We start from the raw sequence: 19,110 nt of genomic DNA, 5'->3' as shown, positions 1-19,110 counted from the left end.
GTGGGTCTAACCGGATCATTAATTGGACCATCTTGAGAGAGTCTTTGAAGATAGTGGGGGGTCGGGGGGAGGACTCTCCAGAGTAAGGGGTTTAAACCCCCTTTTGCGAGGGCAGAGGCGTTTGTTAGGAACTCTGCTTTCCTACCCCTGAAAAAGGCAGATACACTTGCCTCTTCTTACAAAGCAGTCCACCTTTAATACTCATATTTAATTCAAACTCATCAAACTGGAAACAAAATGCTGAAAGGGACTTGGAAGAGAATAATTCAGTGATGCCACGGAAATCCAAATCAGAGATGACATGTTTTCTCAATTAGAAAAGAAATTTTATGTGTGTACTGGTGGGGGGAGGGGAGGTGGAATAAATCAAGTGAAATTTTCATTTAACAAAAGCAATCAGCATCCCAGAGCTGCCTTCATGTCTGAGGTCCCAGCACCAAACTGACCGCAGCTCTTAATGAACGGCCGCCATTGGCGGGCTGCGCCACCATGCCCCGAGGAGAAGCCCGGGATGATTGCTGTTCCGAAGGCTTCCTCCACCGCGCATACAGGAAAGTCATCACTTCTTCTTTTTCTTTAAACCCTAGCCCTGACTGTTTCTAGCAGTAAACACAGGAACACCCATGCTGGGCGACGCTTCCAAGAAACAGCAAGAGGACAAGCGGCAAAATGTCACATCACGCTGGGTGGCGCCCCTTCTGGTTCCACATCCAAGTTACTGAGAACTGAAACGGCTGAGTCGGAATCCAGAGTGAAGACACTGCTTCCCACAGGAAAACTGGGTGCTTTGGAAAGTTCCACGAACTCTTTCCAGCCGCAGAAGATGACATTGTTTTAAAGCCACCTGGAAGAGTTAATGCATCTGCCTGACGTATTTTACATCCCTTCTAAGGAGCCTGACATACCTGCTAAGAACTTCCTATGGCTGGAGGCACCTCATCTTTGAGCCAGAGCGATGCTCCTCATTCAATCCCAGCAAAGCCACTGAGCATCAAGCGTGCCCACCAACCGCTGGGTAAACCGAAGCCAAACTGGATCAGGTTCGTCCTGAGTCACAAAGCAGGGCTTCCCAGGGTGGCAGTGTGAAAGCACCGGTGCCTGCCGATGCAGGGAACAAGAGAGATGCGGGTTCAGTCCCTGGGTCAGGGAGATTCCCCTGGCACGGCAACACACTCCCATATTCTTGCCTGGAGAATCCCATGGACAGCGGAGCCTGGCAGGCTACAGTCCACACGGTTGGAAAGAGTCGGACATGACTTGGCACATGCACACACGCTAAGTTACAGAGCGCTGATGAGGAAAGCAAGATCTCTGACTACAAATCCCAAAGTGAACCCTCAACTTGGTGCCTGATTTCCGGGCTAGTTAAAGGGAAAGGAAGCCTGGAACCTGTAAGCACCCAGCAAGATGCACCTTGTTTTGAATTCAACACTGACCAGCTCTGTGCTGCCTATCAGCGCCTGCATGCCCTGCCTCCTGTTCTGAAGACTGGCTCTGCATGGGAGGGAGCCTGTCTGCAGGACTGCTGAACTGACACTCTGGCAGAGAGGGCTGTTTCCTCTCTCTTGCCCTTTGAACCTGCCCATTCAGGGCAGGCGGTGGGGGGTGGGGGCGGGGCCTCACCCCACCCCCTAGCTCCAGGCTCTGCTGAAGCTACTGCAGAAGAGGCGCTCTCATCCTGAAGCTGAGGTTGCCTTTCTCAGCACATGTCGAGCTAGGCTTTCTGAGACCACCACCAACAAAGGAAAAAGGAAAGGGGATTCCTACTATCTGCTGAGCCCGTGGGTCTCACCACATCTCAAGGCAGAACACCAAACTGCCCAGTTGAATGAAAACCAATGAAACCCATCAGAGAGGGGTGCCGGAACTGACTTGCCATCACTCCCAGCCGAGAGCACTGACCGACAGGAGCCCGCCTTCTACAAAGGCATGAAGTCTGTCTGTCACCACTTCCCGGGCATAATGCAATTTGGAGAAAATGCAGTCATTCCCTGGATCTTTATGGGAATGAAGAAGAGCTGGGAGAAATCTGATCAGACAGAAGGATGCTTTTCTGGGACAGCAGACACTGAGGCTGTCTCAACCTGCAGACGATCTTGGGGTCACAAAGGCTCCCCTCTGACGGCCTAGGCGTCCGTCCAGATAATCCAGGGCACCTACAGCTGCACGTGGGCCTGCAGAGCTGGGCAGCGCCTGCAAGCCTCGGCAGGTCCTGTGTCCTCACAGACACCCCGGGGCCCACAGGCGTCCCTGACCCACCTGAAGCGCTGGAGGCCCGCGACACGTCCTGGGCCGGGGTGGAGCGGTTCCGGGCCTGCTGCCGGCGCCGCCCGGGGGCCGACCGGGCACTGCGCACGTGGACCTCACTGGCCTTGAAGAAGGCCACCATGAAGGGCTGCTTGTCGTAGGGGCCGTCCCTGCCCACCAGGCCCGCGGCCCCAGGGCTGATGCTGAGCCCTGTAGGCAAATACGGAAGCGCACCTCTGAGATGTGGCACCGAGCCTGGTGTCCACCTGCAGGGCACGCCCAAGCTTCCCGGGTGCCCTCAGAGAGGAGGAGCCCACGTGCGGGTAGACACGGGGCACCCTGAGCCCTCCCCCCTCCTCCTGCCGAGGTCCCAGGAGGCAGGGCAAGGGGTGGTGGGGCCCCCAGTTCCCCCGTTCCTGCTGCTATCTTCTGTTCACACCCATCTTCCCCATCTAACGTCTCCCACCCAGGAAGGTGACTTCATGGGCTGACTGGGTCCGGCCCGAGGGGACTGGGACCTGCCAAGCTCTGACACTGCAGGAGCGGGTGCAGGAAGGGCCCCCACAAACCTACTCAACGTCAGCACCTAGAGCTCACCCCGGCCTTCCTCTTTAACTCAGCACCCAGCTCCTACCCCTCTCTGAGGCTCCCGGACCATCTAACTGTCCCTGAGTCCTTGCCAGGAGGCCCTGGGGCAGGACTCTGCTTGTCCACCAAGGCTCCAGGAGGTCGGGAAACGGGGGGCCCGCCTGGGGACCACGGCTGCCCACACCTGCCGCCAAGGAGGCAAAGGCCCGAGTCCCTGAACTCACCATCACGCGTGACCACGCTCAGCTGCAGCCCCATGTTGTGCTGCGGAGTCAGGACCCACAGGTTGCTGGTGGCCGTGATGTCGAACTCCAGCCAGCCCGCCTCTGAGGCCCACACAGCACGCGTGCCCAGCAGAAACAGGTCCGAGTCTCTGGAAGAGAGAGGAGACAGAGGGTGAGGGCACAGGGCCCCGGCTCAGCCCGCGGTCCTGCCAGGCGTCAGAATGCAGGCAGGACGGTGGCCCGTGCCCGGCGCCATCAAGGGGAGTGCACATGAGCTGGGGTGCCACACCGGCTTCCTCCTGACACGGGAGGGCCCTCTACGTCCGCGGGAGCCTCACAACTGCTCGTGCCAGAGGTTTTTAGATTTAAGAAAAAATAAATAAGTAAACGGGCCTGTGGTTGTTCACTTTATGGCTAATGAACTCTAAAAAGAAAACGGAGGGGTGGGGGGCCGAGAAGAAAACGATGAAAAAATACTAAAATCAGGATTAGTAAAGATGAGCATTTACTAAGCTTTGATTTTTTTTTTTTAATGAGGGCCCAACAATCCTCACATGTTCTTAGTTCCTGTGGAAGGGGAAACCGGGGTTCACATGCTATTTCTGAGCATCAATACTTTTCTTTTAATCAACACCTTTGCACACGGCCTGCGGTTAAGAGCCGAGTCCTTGCTTGTGTGGACTGCAGAATGGAGTCGGCGTCGGCCCCACCGTGAGCCGCCTGGGCTCCTGTGAGGCAAACTCAATGAGCCCATTCCTTCCACTGGACTCCACAGGGCTGTTCTTATATTTACATACACATTTCTTGTCTTTTCTTTTTTACAGTTTCCAGCTAACACAACCCAGGGGATCATGGACTGACAGGGTGAAGGACCCATATGCTGTGACAAGGCGGCGTGAGGGACGGTCACCTCGGGGTATCACAGGGACACCCATCTGAGTTGACGCCCCGGGGTCACGGGCAGAGAGTGGCCTGGAATCCCTGTGACGGGGGGGGGAGAGGTTTCCACCCTCCCTGGAAAGACGCAGACCCCCTGGTGCTGGAAACATTCTGCGTGAAGAGCTTACAGGACAGAAACATGACTAGAATTCAGTACTAAACTTAAAATGAGCATCATAATACGAACAGCATACATTTAAATCCATTACAAAGTGCCTGCATCTGCTCGGCTTGGGCCATCCTGCAAAGCAGGCAGAGGATCATTACCCCCATTTTACAGCTGAGGACACTGCGACTCAGACATGAGTTCACAGACACGTCACGGTCGAGGCCAGAAGCCAGTGGATCCCGAGATTTCCACAAGGGCCTTCCCGCCTTTTGAGATCATGATGAAAGACAACCCGCGACAAAGCAACAAAATGTATCTCTAGTCCATCCAATGGTCTGGAGGCCAGCGAAACCTCTGAGTGAAAAGTCTTAGACTTCTCAGAGGAGAAACAATTTTTCCTGTTTACCCGGCTCAGAGCTGGAAGGCAACACTATTGTCATCTTTTCTGAGCTCGGAGCAGTAGGTGTGGCTACGCAGCGTTTACTCAGCTGGTGGACAGGGTCTGCGGGGGGCACGCCCGGCCTGCCATCTATAAAGCCCCCCCCTCAACGCGTGTGTCACAGCCCCTGCTGACAAATTACCCCCCACCCCCGTCACTGAGGCGACTGTGGGCGGACAGACGGGGGTGTTCATGGAAAACAGCAAGAGGGGACACAAGTCCAGAGCTTTGAAGTGAAGATGTGAAGACATCAGTTCTGTTCTGGAAGGTAGGAAAAGACTCTCATCCAGAAATAACAGAACCAGGAACAGCAATGTGGGGATAGTCTGGTCCTGAAAGAAGCACCAGACACGTTCTTATCAGAGGAGCAGTTCTAGAATGAGGATGTGGTGGGGATGTCAGCACCCACAGGGTGCCATGGCTGAGGGGCACTGGTCACTAGGGCGTCAATGGGGCAACTGGCTCATGTTGTTAGGACTTGTAACAAGGATGCAGAGAAATACAGCCCAAGATACGAGTGTGACACGGCTGGTAGAAAGAGCTCAGTTCAGTACAGTGGCTCAGTCGTGTCCGACTCTTTGCGACCCCATGGACTGCAGCACGCCAGGCCTCCCTGTCCATCACCAACTCCCAGAGCTTGCTCAAACTCATGTCCATTGGGTTAGTGATGCCATCCAACCATCTCATCCTCTGTCATCCCCTTCTCCTCCTGCCTTCAATCTTTTCCAACATCAGGGTCTTTTCTAATGAGTCAGTTCTTCACATCAGGTGGCCAAAGGATTGGAGTTTCAGCTTCAGTCCTTCCAATGAACAGTCAGGACTGATTTCCTTTAGGATGGACTGGTTGGATCTCCTTGCAGTCCCAGGGACTCTCAAGAGTCTTCTCCAACACCACAGTTCAAAAGCATCAATTCTTTGGCACTCAGCTTTCTTTATGGTCCAACTCTAACATCCATACATGACTATTGGGAAAACCATAGCTTTGACTAGATGGACCTTTGTTGGGAAAGTAATGTCTCTGCTTTTTAATAAGCTATCTAGGTTGAGCTAGAATGAGCTTTTATATTTCAAAAGTAGGGCTCAGGACAAAGGAATGGGGGAGTCTGTCAGCTGAGAAAGTGGGAGATGGGACAGAAGGCCATCATCCAAAAATGGGGCAGAGACAGCAGAGGACAGGAAGAAGAGTGGGGTGTGGTTTAAGGAGGGCAGAGGAGGCACACGAAACCATGACAGGGAAGAAATGGAGTCCACAGGTGGGTGGGGCTTGGTGGACACGGGAGCCTGTGTTGCAACCTGACGCTGCTCCAGGTCACCCAGGGGCCCCCCACGTACCCCCCCCAGGACCTGGCAGGGCTTCAGGGCCGCGCCTCGCTGACTGTCCGGTGAAGACAAGGCTGGTCCTCGCCGATTAGAAGACCAGGGGGTCCACACACACGTGGGCTGCAGCTGAGCTCCGGGGCTCAGGGCACGGAGGCCAAATCAAAGACAGCCACTCAAACGAGGGTGCTCAGGTCCCTGGGAGCAGGGGTGATGGAGCACAGGGACTTAAAGTAACCGGGCTCAGGGCCTCCCCAGCGGTCCAGGGGTTAAGACTTCAGCTTCCAGTACAGGGGGTGTGGGTTCAAACCCTGGTCGGGGAGCTGGGATCCCACAGGCCTCGTGGCCAAAAACCAAAACATAAAACCAAAACAGATTCAATAAAGACTTTACAAACTGGTCCACATAAAAAAATAATAATAATAATAACTGGGCTATCGGCCTGGTGGAGCAGCAAATACCTCCCGGGCTCCCAGCACTCAGGCGCCGGCCGAGCGCTCCCGCCGACCCGAAGAGGATGGGGAGGCCGGTCCCATCATGGCTCCCTTCCGGAGCTGGCGGCGCGCAGCCCGCAGAGGGGGTGTGTGTGATGGCCACACGGGGTTCAGGGGGGTGACCAGAGCTTGAAGCTGGAGCCCCGGCTCTCAGCCACCACACATCCAAAAAGCGGAGTCAAGAAAAGCATAGGACAGATGACGTGTGATGTCACTTATCTGTGGAATCTTGAAAAAAAAAAAAAAAAAGATGATACAAATGAACTTAATTACAAAACTAGAAACAGACTCACAGAGAACAATCTTATGGTTACTGGAGGGGCAAGCAGGGGAGGGGTGCATTGGGAATTGGGGATTAACAGATACACACGACTGTACATAAAATAAACAAGGACCTACTGTACAGCATGGGGAACTATATTCACCTATCATGTAATAAATAAACTATCGTGGAAAAGAATCTGAAAAAGAATATATATATAAAAATATATGAATCACTTTGCCATACACCTGAAACTAACACAATATTATAAATCAACTCTACTTTAATACAAAGATTTTTTTCTAGTGCATAGAGCAGAGGTAAGTAAACACCCAGCAAGGGCTTGGAATAAAGTCAGAGATCCAAACCCACTGCCCATCAGTGCCAGTGGAGGCTGGATACAGAAGTCAGGTTTCAGATGCTTGGGGCTGGCAGAGGAGAGCAGTCAGGGGTGACTCCGCATGTCAGGGCAGGAGGAGGAAGGTCGAGATGCCTCACACCCACGGCTGGGATGCCAGCAGCCTCCCTGGCTTCTCCCCTCTCCCCTTCCGAGCACAACACCCTCCGTCTAGATACAGCCATCACTGACACACGTCCAGGGAGGCAGAGGGCCTTTCACAAGAATGAGCCTCTGAGGGGGGACCCTGCTGGGTCAACGCTGCTCGTGACTCAGGTGGGTAAGAGACACTATTTGTGGCAAGTCACCAAAATGGCCCTGGTCTGCCCACAGCTGTTTACCTTTCTTCAATGACACGTGACCTTCTCAGTCTACGGACTCTGTCAAAGGGTCGCCTCACACAAGACGCACCCGGTTCTGTGACGTGAGCAGCAGGGCTGCCCCTGTAAACCACTCCAGGGGCGTCGAGGCCTTCTTTATGCAAGAAGAGCATAAAGTGCAATTTTCAAACAGAATGGGAGCCAAAAATCATTTGAGAAAATGAGAGAGTAAGGCAAGGGTTTTTACTTTTTTCTTATGTGATGTATTGTACATACAGGATCACATCTAAACTTTTACCAACTAAAAAGGTAGAAAAGAAACAGAATATTTGAAAACAGAGTACTAGAAATCAGAGTAAACTGCTACACACTGATTCAAGTAACAAGGCTGAATGGACATTACTGTATACACTATATATTACATAATATTGTATACATTATATATCACATATATAATAATGTTCATTCACCTGTTACTTGAATTATACACATTATGTATTGCAGGAGTTCCCTAGTATTATTATTCCCAGACAATAAAGAATCTGCCTGCAATGCAGGAGACCTGAGTTCAATCCCTGGGTCAGAAAGATGCTCTGGAGAAGGGAATGGCACCCCACTCCAGGATTCTTGCTTGAGAAATCCCATGGACAGAGGAGCCTGGTGGGCTACAGTCCATGGGGTCACAAAGAATCAGACACGACTGAGCAACTCACACTTTCTTTCATACTATGTATGCAATATTATATACACTACATACTGTACTAGTGACAGTCACACAGTCGTGTCCAACTCTCTGCAGTCATGTGGACTATAGCCCACCACGCTCCTCTGTCCATGGAATTCTCCAGGCAAGAGTACTGGAGTGGGTTGCCATTCCCCTCTACAGGGGATCTTCCCAACCCAGGGACTGAACCAGACTCTTTACTGTCTGAGCCACCAGGGAAGCCCTCATACTATGTTATATGTACTATATTGTATATATTGGGCTTCTCTGGCAGCTCAGCTGGTAAAGAATCTGCCTGCAATGCAGGAGACCCCGGTTTGATTCCTGGGTCAAGAAGATCCCCTGGAGAAGGGAATGGCAACCCACTCCAGTATTTTTAGGCTTCCCTGGTGACTCAGATGGTAAAGAATCCACGTGCAATGAGGGAGACCTGGGTTCGATCCCTGGGTTGGGAAGATTTCCCTGGAGGAAGGCATAGCAACCCACTCCAATATTCTTGTCTGGAGAATCCCCATGGACAGAGAAGCCTGGCGGGCTACAGTCCATGGGGTCGCAGAGAGTTGGACACGACCGAGCAACTGAACATAGCATATACTATGTTATATAATCAGCCAGGCTCCCACTGACTTTATGGCAGTTGAAATTACCCAGTTTTCACTTCTAGGATGAGCATGGCATAAAGAGAAGTTTCAAACATCAAAGGCACCAAAATTCGGTAAGGTATATTTCATCTTCGACAAACCAACACAAATCCCTTTGAATCCGGATAGTAACACAGCTCTGCCCTTACACGCTGTTCACCACGGGACAGCTCTTAAATGTGTTAGCTCCTCACAACTGCCCAAGAGTATTCACACCATCACAGGCGAACACAGCGGGGAACGGAGGCGCACGTGGTCACGCGGCTTGCTCACAGGCACTCCGCCGGCACGAGCAGAGCGGGGATGTGGACCCAGGCAACCTGGCCCTGAGCCATCACCACGGAGGTTCCCAAGGCCGGTGGGCACCAGACTCCCCTGGAGGCTGTGCTCACACACAGACTCTCAGAGTTTTGGCGGCAGGGCCTGTGAGCTTGCATCCCCATCAGATTCCCAGGTGATGTTGCTGCCACTGGTCTGGGGACCACGCTCAGGGCCACTGTCGTTGAGCACTCTGCCTTTCTCTAAAGTACGAGGAGAATGACCTTGGCCTGCTGTTTAGACTTCAGGTTTCAAGCTGTCAGCTCTCAAAATACCTTACCTCTCTCTCTAAAATAGTATCAAGTCATGTAGACTTCATGCGTAAATGCTTGATGGTCTTGGGGACTGGCCTTACCCTTGGGGATTTATCAAGTGAGACTAACAATCAGAGTTACGGGTGAGATTAAATCCAAAGTAGCAGGATTATCAGAAGGCTTGCTTCTGTGTGTCCAAGACAGGGAGCAGGGGAAGATGGAAGGCTACTTTGTTCAAGTTCAAGGCTACCTAACCTGTGCTTGGTGACCACATAGATGCAATAATGTTCCCATACACTGGGGTAAGAGGGCGGCAGAGGACAAGATGGTCAGATGGCATCACCAACTCAATGGACATGAACTTGAGCAAACTCTGAGAGGTAGAGGAGGACAGGGAAGCCTGGTGCGCTGCAGTCCATGGGGTCACAAAGAGTCAGACACGACTTAGCAACTGAACAATAACATCACACTGGGGTATATATCCCACCACACCCCAGTGATTGGGGAGGTTTTGAGAGAGTCAATTTCTAGGTAGGTTGATAAGAAGTCCGGGGGTCCCCAAGGAGAGAGGGGTCTGGAATTCTCAAGGAGGAGGAAAGGACAAACGTTTTCTTTTCCTCTACATTGCTTAGTCCTAGTCACATAAAACATTTTTATCTTTAAGCCTGGTAGTGATGATTATACAACAAACAAGTCAGTTTAAACAACTAAGTTTAAACTCTGTACTAAAAATTATACAATGACGTGTCCTGCTTGAGTACAGTTTCTCCTTCTTGAAAACCTTCTGACTAATCCTGATATTTTAGAATGTATATTATGGGAGTGGGTCTGGTAGGATCTTTCTATTGTTAAATTCTAATCTTGTTATCCTAAAATGTAAATTGTTGGCATGGGAGTGGGTCTGGTAAAATTTTCACAAGCTTGAGACAGTCTTTTGATTGTCTCTGGCCCCCGATTGAATTCTTCTCTTTCGGAGGCCAAGAATCCCAGCATCCTTTCGTGGGTCAGCAACAACCTCTCAGTTTCTGCCACCTTTTAAACATGTCACAGGCAAATTTTATGTTTTGGTTCTTATCACCCATGCCCACATCCACATCCCTGCCCAACTTGGGGAACTAAGGCAATAAAAGTGCTGCTAATTGGTGATTTTAAAACAAATAGCAAAAAAAAAAATCTTGACTATACAACCATGGCCTGCCTCCCAAAAAGCTGGACATCCTGGTGCGGAGATGCTGGCAACTAAAACACCTGGGTGTGAATAATAGAGAAGGCAGCATCATTTCCAGACACAAACCTCTTTTCTTTTCTCTGCCACATTTACCAAGTGGGTAAACAATTCCCAAACAAAAGTTCTTCCTGTTCCCCACACCCTGACGTCGCCCTCTCCAAAATTTGTCCTTGTTCTTTTAATTCTTCTCTAACCTTCTCAGCTACCCTTCCAAGGAACAGAACATAGACAGGCAAGGGGAAGAAGGCTTGGTAGCTTCTTGACTCTTGTTTTCCCCTTTGACTTCATGGGGGTCTTTCTAAGTCTAAGGAAGATGCTCTTGACTAAGAAGATGAAAGTAACTGGTTACATAACCACAGGTGTGGGTCGGGCACGTTGTCCCTTTCTCAGGAGCAAAGGAACAAACACTACAAAGTTCAGTGCTCGTCTGGGGCCCAGGCTGAGTGTGCCAGAGATTACCAAGCCAGCAGGAAGATTTCAGTCGTCCCTAGGGAGGGAACCTGTGACAGCCAGATTCAGAAACAGGCGTGGCTGGGCACAGCGATAAGAAGCCTTTGATTTTCCTCTGCCCAAACAACAATCGACTTCTCCCATCCCGCCTTTCTCAAATTTGCCCTTCTCTTCATAAAAGAACAGTCCCAGATATCTCACTTTCAGGTCAGTGGAGATAAGAGTTCATGTTCCTTCATTTCGGGAGGCATCACTGAACATCCAACGGAATTCATACAGCAATCACTCTATGAGCATCAGTCTGTGAGAAATGCTTTCCTAAGAACATGAATCTCCTAGATGCTGGCCCAACGACTGGGTTCAAGTCTGGTTTCCAGAATCAAACTGTTTGGTTCCAACATCAACATCTGTGGGGATTCATTATAAAGATTTCCAAATAAAAATATGACACTTCAGAGATGGGTGCTTTGGGGTATGGTGCATCAAACGAGCACTCTTACTAAGAACAGCGAAAATCACAAACCTGTTTGAAGCTACCTTAGAGCCACCAAGAAAGGCAAACACTTGATGCGGCAAGAGGTCAGAGAGAAGAGAAGTGCATCAAGGCTGAGCCTGTATCCGCCACTGCTTTTTCATCTCCGGGCCTTGGTTAATTCCTGGCATACCGCAAAGATGTCAAACAGAATGGGGTAGCAGCCCAGAGCCTGGAGCAGTATCATTGGCTGGCAATGCAAACTGGAGCTTCAGGGAGTTATGACTTGGAGGGCTAAGGTCCCAGAGGACTGCACAGAAGTGAGCTCATCAATGTGATTTCATAGAAGTTAGGGGTCCCTTCCTCTAGGATCTTGGCTCTTCAAGGCCTGACTGCCGTGAACTCCAGTATTTCCATTTGAGACATTTGCCAAATGTTAGGCTGTGTTTGCGTGGAGGAAGAAGCTGAGAAAACAAGCAGGAAGAAACTGCTTAGAGGCTAAACAAAAGCACAGCAGAGTTTTTGGCAGTCTCTCAATGCTGGGGAGTTTAAAATTAAGAGTTCAGAGCCCACCATGGAAGAGAACTTCTGGTAAACAACCTAGACCTTCAGCCGAGACCCCTAACGAGCTAAACTGCAGGAGAAAGGGAAAACAAGAAACAGATGCCTCAACATATCCAGAAACCTGGCTTCAATTAAAACCGAACAAGCTGACCTGCCTGCCTTCCAGAAGAAAGTGAAATCCAGTCTGGAAGGAGACACCAGTATCTAGAACTGTTTTTCATAAATAAAGTCCAGAATATAATTTCAAAAAATGATTTGGCATGCTAGGAAATAAGACCAAATGAAGAAAAATCAAGGGAGCAAACAGATCATGAAAATAGACCCACAGGTGATTCAAATAATAGAATTTTCAGATATGATCTTAAAATCTAGTGTTATATTAAAAGGATAAATCCCAAGTTCAGTTTGTTTCAGGAATGTGACATTGGTTATAGACATCCCTCAGTATCCTTGGGGGACTGGTTCCAGGACCCAATTCTGGATACCAAAAAATAGCTAGACACCAAAATCCATGTATGCTCAAGTCCATTACATAAAACCATGTAGTATATCTGCATATAACCCATGCATGTCCTCCTGTATATTTTAAATCTCTAGATTACTTATAGTACCTAATACAATGTAAGTGCCGTGTAAATAGTTGCAAGCACATAGCAATTCAAATTTTTTGGAACTTCCTGAAATCTTTAAAAAATATTTTGATGCGTAGTTGGTTGACTCCACAGATGTAGAACCCATGGATATATGAAGGACTAACTACAATCATGCCCCAAAATTCAGAAAAAAATCCACATAATTTCTAATTTTAAAAAACTCATAGCAAAGTAAGAATAGAGGAGAATTTCCTAAGTCTATTCAGAGTATCTACAAAAACATTTATAACAAACATTGTCCTTAATGGTACAGATTAAATGCTTCCTCCCTTAGATCAGAAATCTGACAGATTTCCAATGTCAGATTAGAAACCTACCAGAAACCTGAATGGAATTCAGTATTACACTGGATGTCCAGCAAGCACAATAACAGAAGCAAAAATATAAGAACTATGATGAAAAATTAAAAATATTTATAGATGACATGATTATATTCATGGAAATTCTAAAATAGTGCAGAGAAACATTATTAGACTATGTACATTTGCAAGGTTGCTGGATATAAGATCAATATCTAAAAATCAATTGTTATTTCTATGGGTACAGCAAAAAATAATCAGACACTGAAATTTTTAAAAGATAACAATACCACTCACAATAGGATGGAAACTTCAATACTTGGAATAATTCTAATAAAAACATTCAAGACCCCCACAAACTGTAAAAGGTTACTGAGAGAAGTTAAAAGCAAACCTAAATAAACATTCTTGGACTGGACCACTCACAATTAGCGAGAGTCAATTCATCCCAAATTGAGCTCTAAATCTGACAAAATTCCAAGTAGATTCAGAATTTCAGCACAGAGCTTCTTTGTGGAAACTGAAATGCTGATTTTATAGTATACATGGAACTACAAAGGACCATCAACAGCCAAGAAAAGCTTGAACAAATTTGGAGAACTTACATGCCAGATATCAAGACTTCCCTTAAAACTAAAAGACTCAAGAGCATAATATTGGTACAAGAAGAGAAAAATCAACCAACAGAGCAGAACAAAGATCTTAGACACAGACCCACACTTAAGTGGTCACATGATTTATGACAAAGATGCCACTGATGTGAATGGAAAAAGGACAGTATTTTCAATAAGCGGTCCCGGGTCAACTAGGTTTTTTTATTCTTATATCTAAACTCTCTAATCTACGTCCATCGTTCTCAAATACCCAGAACTATAGAGTAGAGCTCATTCTGCTGGTCTAAATACTTCCATATCTCACAGGCTCTCAGCATCTAATCATGACTCAGACCTGTCCCAACCTGGACTCTTCTCCAAGACCCTCCTGACTGATTCCTCTGTTTCCGATCTCCGTGAATGGTTCAGAGAAGTGTGTCAAATTTAAAATTCTGGAAAACTGCTTTTGCCTTTCGACAGTTATTTTCTCTCCTGGGACAACTATATTCTATCTTAAAAACAGGTCAGAATTGATGAACTTAGTCACATAAACAATAATTCAGTCTGGCCTTCTTCCTGGGGACCCCACCAGCATAGCCTCTGGGCAGCCTAAGGAAATCTTTCTCGGTTTTAAAAACCAACTCCACCACAGAATTGCCCTGCTTCCTTGATTCACAGTTGCACATCTTCCAGTGCTAAAAACGATGCTAAAATTAGGATGAAGCATATGATCCAAACTGAGAAAACTATATCTATACAAAAAAACTCCCACTTTGCCTCTGTTTGTTTGCCTCCCACTCCCTCTGTTTGCAAACAGAGGAGTAAGTTGTGCTGTTGCTTATACCAGGAGGAACTGACTTTTCGATCTGGTAATTAATTCTCGCTTAAATGTCTTACAAAAGACTGCACCATGATAAAACACAAAAAAGAAAGTTATCACACACACAGAAGACAGACTATCACTGCCAAGCGACATATACATGCCCAGAGTACAGAATTTCACAGCTAGCAGAGGCACGTGGGGCCGACCCATGGACCAAACAGAACCATCTTTCAGACACTGAAAACATTTCTGTCTGGCTTCCAAGAGATGCTGTTTGACTTCCAGATATACAAAAGTGAATTAAGAGGTAAAGTATATCTTTAACCAAATAAGAAATACAGATGAGAACGATATTCCTAAAGGCCCCCAAATTGCACTATTAGTATAAAGGCACGTGAGTACCTATGAACTGAGCAACATGCTACCATCATGCTGCCACACATGATAACAAAAGGTTGACAGTTAATCAGAGCAGCCTTTACCCTCCAAGTATGAAGACAGCTTAGCATGGACGCGCTGCAGGAGAAAATGCAAAGTAAATGGACAAAAACACCACACCGTGACTAAGTACAACTACTTACCTGTGATTTAGTCTTTCATCGCCTCCACACCTTTCCTTTGGAAAAGCTGCTAACACATCCATGGTTGACCAATAGATCAATGAAGGTTTGCAGAGGTTTTTCCCACCAGGAGTCCTCAAGAGCCAAAGGCCTGAATTCTAACAGACACATTTTTACCCAGAGCTGTCTCCTGTGCTACCCAAACAGGAGCATCCTTGAGATGTTCTTATCCAAGCTGAGGAGTTGAAGATGCAAGACGTGCCATAAGGGGACCGTTTCCCTCCTTCTGGCACTTCACCTTGGGACTGTCCCCACAGCATGGGGGTGACTTTGAGTAAGCAGAGCACACTTTAGGCCTAATCTGGACTTGACACAATGTATATACGCCACATTTCATCCTCCTATAGCGTAAAGTGCCTACCCAGCTGTCTGATGTGGTCATGGCTAAACTCTAAGGAAGGGATTTGGGAAGGTTTTTCCCAAACTCTGAGCATGATATAACTGCCAGTTTCCACCAGGGTCATCATAAACATATAACAATTCCTAACATCAGATTTTAACAGCAAACTCATCTTAAACTACCAACCCCACTCCATACTACAGAGTTAAAAATGGGGGGAAGGGAGAGTTAGGGAGTCTGGGATAGACACGTACACGCTGCTGTATTTAAAATGGGTAACTAACAAAGCAACTTCCCTGGTGGCACCGTGGATAAGAATCCCCCTGCCAATTCAGGGGACACAAGTTCGATCCCTAGTCCGGGAAGATTCCAGATGCTGGAGAGCAACTAAGCCCCGGGCCATAACTACTGAGCCCGAGGGCCCTAGAGCTGGTGATCCAACAAGAACAGCCACCCCGGTGAGAAGCCCGTGCACCACAATGAAGAGTAACTCTCACCACAACTACAGAAAGCCCTCGCCTAGCAATGAAGACCCAGCACAACCAAAAATAATACATAAATTATTTTTAAAAATAAAATGGGTAAACAACAAGGACCTTACTACAGAGCACAGGGAACTCTGCTCCCTGTGATGCGGCAGCCTGGATGGGAGGGGAGTTTGGGGGAGAATGGGTACATGGATATGTATGGCTGAGTCCCTGCACTGTCCACCTGAAACTACCACAGTATTACTCAGCTATACCTCAATACAGAATAAAAAGTTAAAAATAAATAAACAGACTACAAAGAGCACATGTGTGCTTCTGGGTTGCCAACCCCCCTCCACTCCACGAGTTGCTCCAGTTCTTTTCAGGACTTAGATTTCATCTCTAGGCTTATTCTCAGGTTTTGAATAATGTATCAGCTGCTTCAACAAACACCATCTAGTCATCGCTGTTTTTTAACTTACCTGGTTCAGTGATTTTTTTTACCAGAGGCATGAGGTTTCTGCAGAGTTCACAGCAAAAGCCTCCCTTCCAAGCATCTTTCCTGACCCTCCCTGGGTCAGACTCCCTAGCTGCCCTTTATAGCAGGAGGTCTGACACAGAACTCCTTCAGCCCCAGCTGAGGGTATGACTCAGCAATGAAAAACCTGCCTTTTTTTTTTCTTTTTCAAGGAGGCCAACTCTTTTGCAACACACACATGTCTTAAGCTGATCCATCAGATGCTACAAATTTCACTGAAACACAGATTAGACAGCTATGTTTCTTCATGAGCTGGGAGAGTCCTTTTTAGCCAAGACACTCCAAGATGGTACAGATGGGGAGATGGGACCTTCCCCAGAAGGGGTCCCATGGTTCAATCTGGAGGCCTCTGAAAGAAAACGAGGAGGCCACAGGCATTCTGGGCTCCAGGCCACTGATAAGAAAAGACAATCTCCTCCTGGCCAACCTGGAACTCTTCAAAAGCACGAAATTCTCCCAATTCTCCCAGGATTTCCCCTTTCCTATGCACAAAAGTTAAATATATCCATCACCAAATACTCCCGTCCTAGAAGGCAGAGCGATTACAGCTTTGACAGGGAGTCATCAAAGGTTGGGACCATTGGGGAGTCTGTTTTCCAAGCTCACTGCTGGCCTGGAGGAAGCCTGACACCAGCATCTGAAGCTCAAGGCAGCTGTTCACTTCTGGCTGAAGCTCAATGTAAACCTCACAAATAGTCTGCTAGCGTGTACTCTCTCTCTTTGGTAAAATAGTAATAATTTTGAAAAAAAAATTCATAGTCACAAAAGCTCCAATCCAGTGTTTTCACCATGAAGCTTATCCTGCAGAACAGAGAAAACTATGCTTTCCAAACAGAAGTCTGAGCCAAAAAGGCACCAGCAGATTATTTCCAACACAGAAAGGCAATGAGACTGATAATTAGGCAAACTGAAAGTCAATGGCTAAATTAGTCATAAACAGATGTGAGAGTTGGACCATAAAGAAGGCTGAGCACCGAAGAACTAATGCTGTCAAACTGTGGTGTTAGAGAAGACTCTTGAGAGCCCCGTGGACAGCAAGATCAAACCAGTCAATCCTGAAGGAAATCAGTCCTGAATACTCATTAAGGGCTGATGCCAAAGCTGAAGCTCCAATACTTTGGCCACCTGATGCGAAGAGCTCACTCACTGGAAAAGACCCTGATGCTGGGAAAGACTGAGGGCAAAAGAAGGGGATGCCAGAGGATGAGACGGATGGATGGCATCACTGACTCAATGGACATGAGTTTGAGCAAACTCAGGGAGATGGTGAAGGACAGAAAAGCTTGGTGTACTGCGGTTCATGGAGTTGCAAAGAGTTGGACACAACTTAGGGACTGGACAACAAAACCAAGCTATTCCAAAGAATCACTGAATACTGAATTTCTCTGAAATACTGAAAGATGAAAAGCTAGCAATGAAGAATTTACTTTTCAACAGAGGCCCTTAACAGTTAAATTGATCGATATATTTTAATTTAGGAGTGATAGTCAGACATCAGAAAACTTCCCTTCCAATCTGAACTTTTGGTCTGTAATAAAGATCCCACAGTGGCTCTATTTCACTTATTATGTATTATCATGTGGCTGAGATTCACCTACAGCGGTCAGCGTGTATGCCCACACCAGCGTGTGTCCCCAAAGCCTGGCACGTCCTTCCTTCTCCACTTTCCTCATAATGGACCTGAATATGCATCAGGGTCAAATGTCAGCAGTGCTCTCAAAACAGTTCTTGTGTGGGGCAAAGTTCACATTTGTTATTATTTTAGTGCATGTATTGAGACAGACCCATAAGTCCAGGAGAAACGAAACTCATTCCTTTGGACCTTCTTGGCCGAGACTTTTGGACCTTCTTGGGAAGTCAACAGGCTTCCAGGACCAAAAGCAAGAATCTGGAGTTGGTTTATGAAACCCAAGCTAATAGAGTCCATAAACAAAGGGGTAGGGAGTTCCCTTCCCTTTGCATTCTCTTACTTTTATCTTCAGATTTACCATATTGTTGCCAGAAAATCCTATCACGTGCCAAGTTCCCACTTGCTACCCGACGAGAACCACGGGCAGCGCTGACCTCTGCCCCAAGCTCTCCATTTGACCAAACCACTCAGCTGAGCCCTAAGGACTAAGCAAAATTTCAAGGTCATGGGCTTGTTCTCTGTCTCTGTAGGACTGAAATAAAATGCTGTACTACTTCATCCCTTAGCCCCTCCAATGCTCTAAAAAATCACCCCATGGAAGGATTCTTTTACTTGCTAGGCAGCCCCAAGAACACAGTTCTTTTGTAAAATGGTGTGGCCTCATTTCAGGAAACAAGAATAATACAGAGAGGACACTAATAGATGGAGAAATATACCATGTTCATGGATTGGAAGAATCAATATAGTGAAAATGAGTATACTACCCAAAGCAATTTATAGATTCAATGCAATCCCTATCAAGCTACCAACGGTATTCTTCACAGAGCTAGAACAAATAATTTCACAATTTGTATGGAAATACAAAAAACCTAGAATAGCCAAAGCTATCTTGAGAAAGAAGAATGGAACTGGAGGAATCAACCTACCTGACTTCAGGCTCTATTACAAAGCCACAGTTATCAAGACAGTATGGTACTGGCACAAAGACAGAAATATTGATCAATGGAACAAAATAGAAAGCCCAGAGATAAATCCACACACCTATGGACACCTTATCTTTGACAAAGGAGGCAAGAATATACAATGGATTAAAGACAATCTCTTTAACAAGTGGTGCTGGGAAAACTGGTCAACCACTTGTAAAAGAATGAAACTAGAAC

The 19,110-nt window shown here is 47.3% G+C and overlaps 1 protein-coding gene across 1 annotated transcript in view; it reads right to left on the bottom strand.

Moving 5' to 3' along the window:
- The window catches only part of BMP6 (bone morphogenetic protein 6), a gene marked incomplete at its 5' end in the record, with an annotated part of 152,081 nt that overhangs the window by 7,793 nt on the left and 125,178 nt on the right, over positions 1 to 19,110 (bottom strand). Inside the window, 2 exons of the mRNA XM_010835884.1 lie at positions 2,260 to 2,457; positions 3,060 to 3,208. Of these exons, the coding sequence (XP_010834186.1) occupies positions 2,260 to 2,457; positions 3,060 to 3,208 (347 nt within the window). The remainder of the gene's footprint in view (positions 1 to 2,259; positions 2,458 to 3,059; positions 3,209 to 19,110) is intronic.

The sequence above is a fragment of the Bison bison genome, unplaced genomic scaffold (assembly GCF_000754665.1).
Source record: "Bison bison bison isolate TAMUID 2011002044 unplaced genomic scaffold, Bison_UMD1.0 scf7180017864053, whole genome shotgun sequence".
Taxonomy (NCBI): domain Eukaryota; kingdom Metazoa; phylum Chordata; class Mammalia; order Artiodactyla; family Bovidae; genus Bison; species Bison bison.
This window is presented reverse-complemented; position numbering and strand designations above follow the sequence as displayed.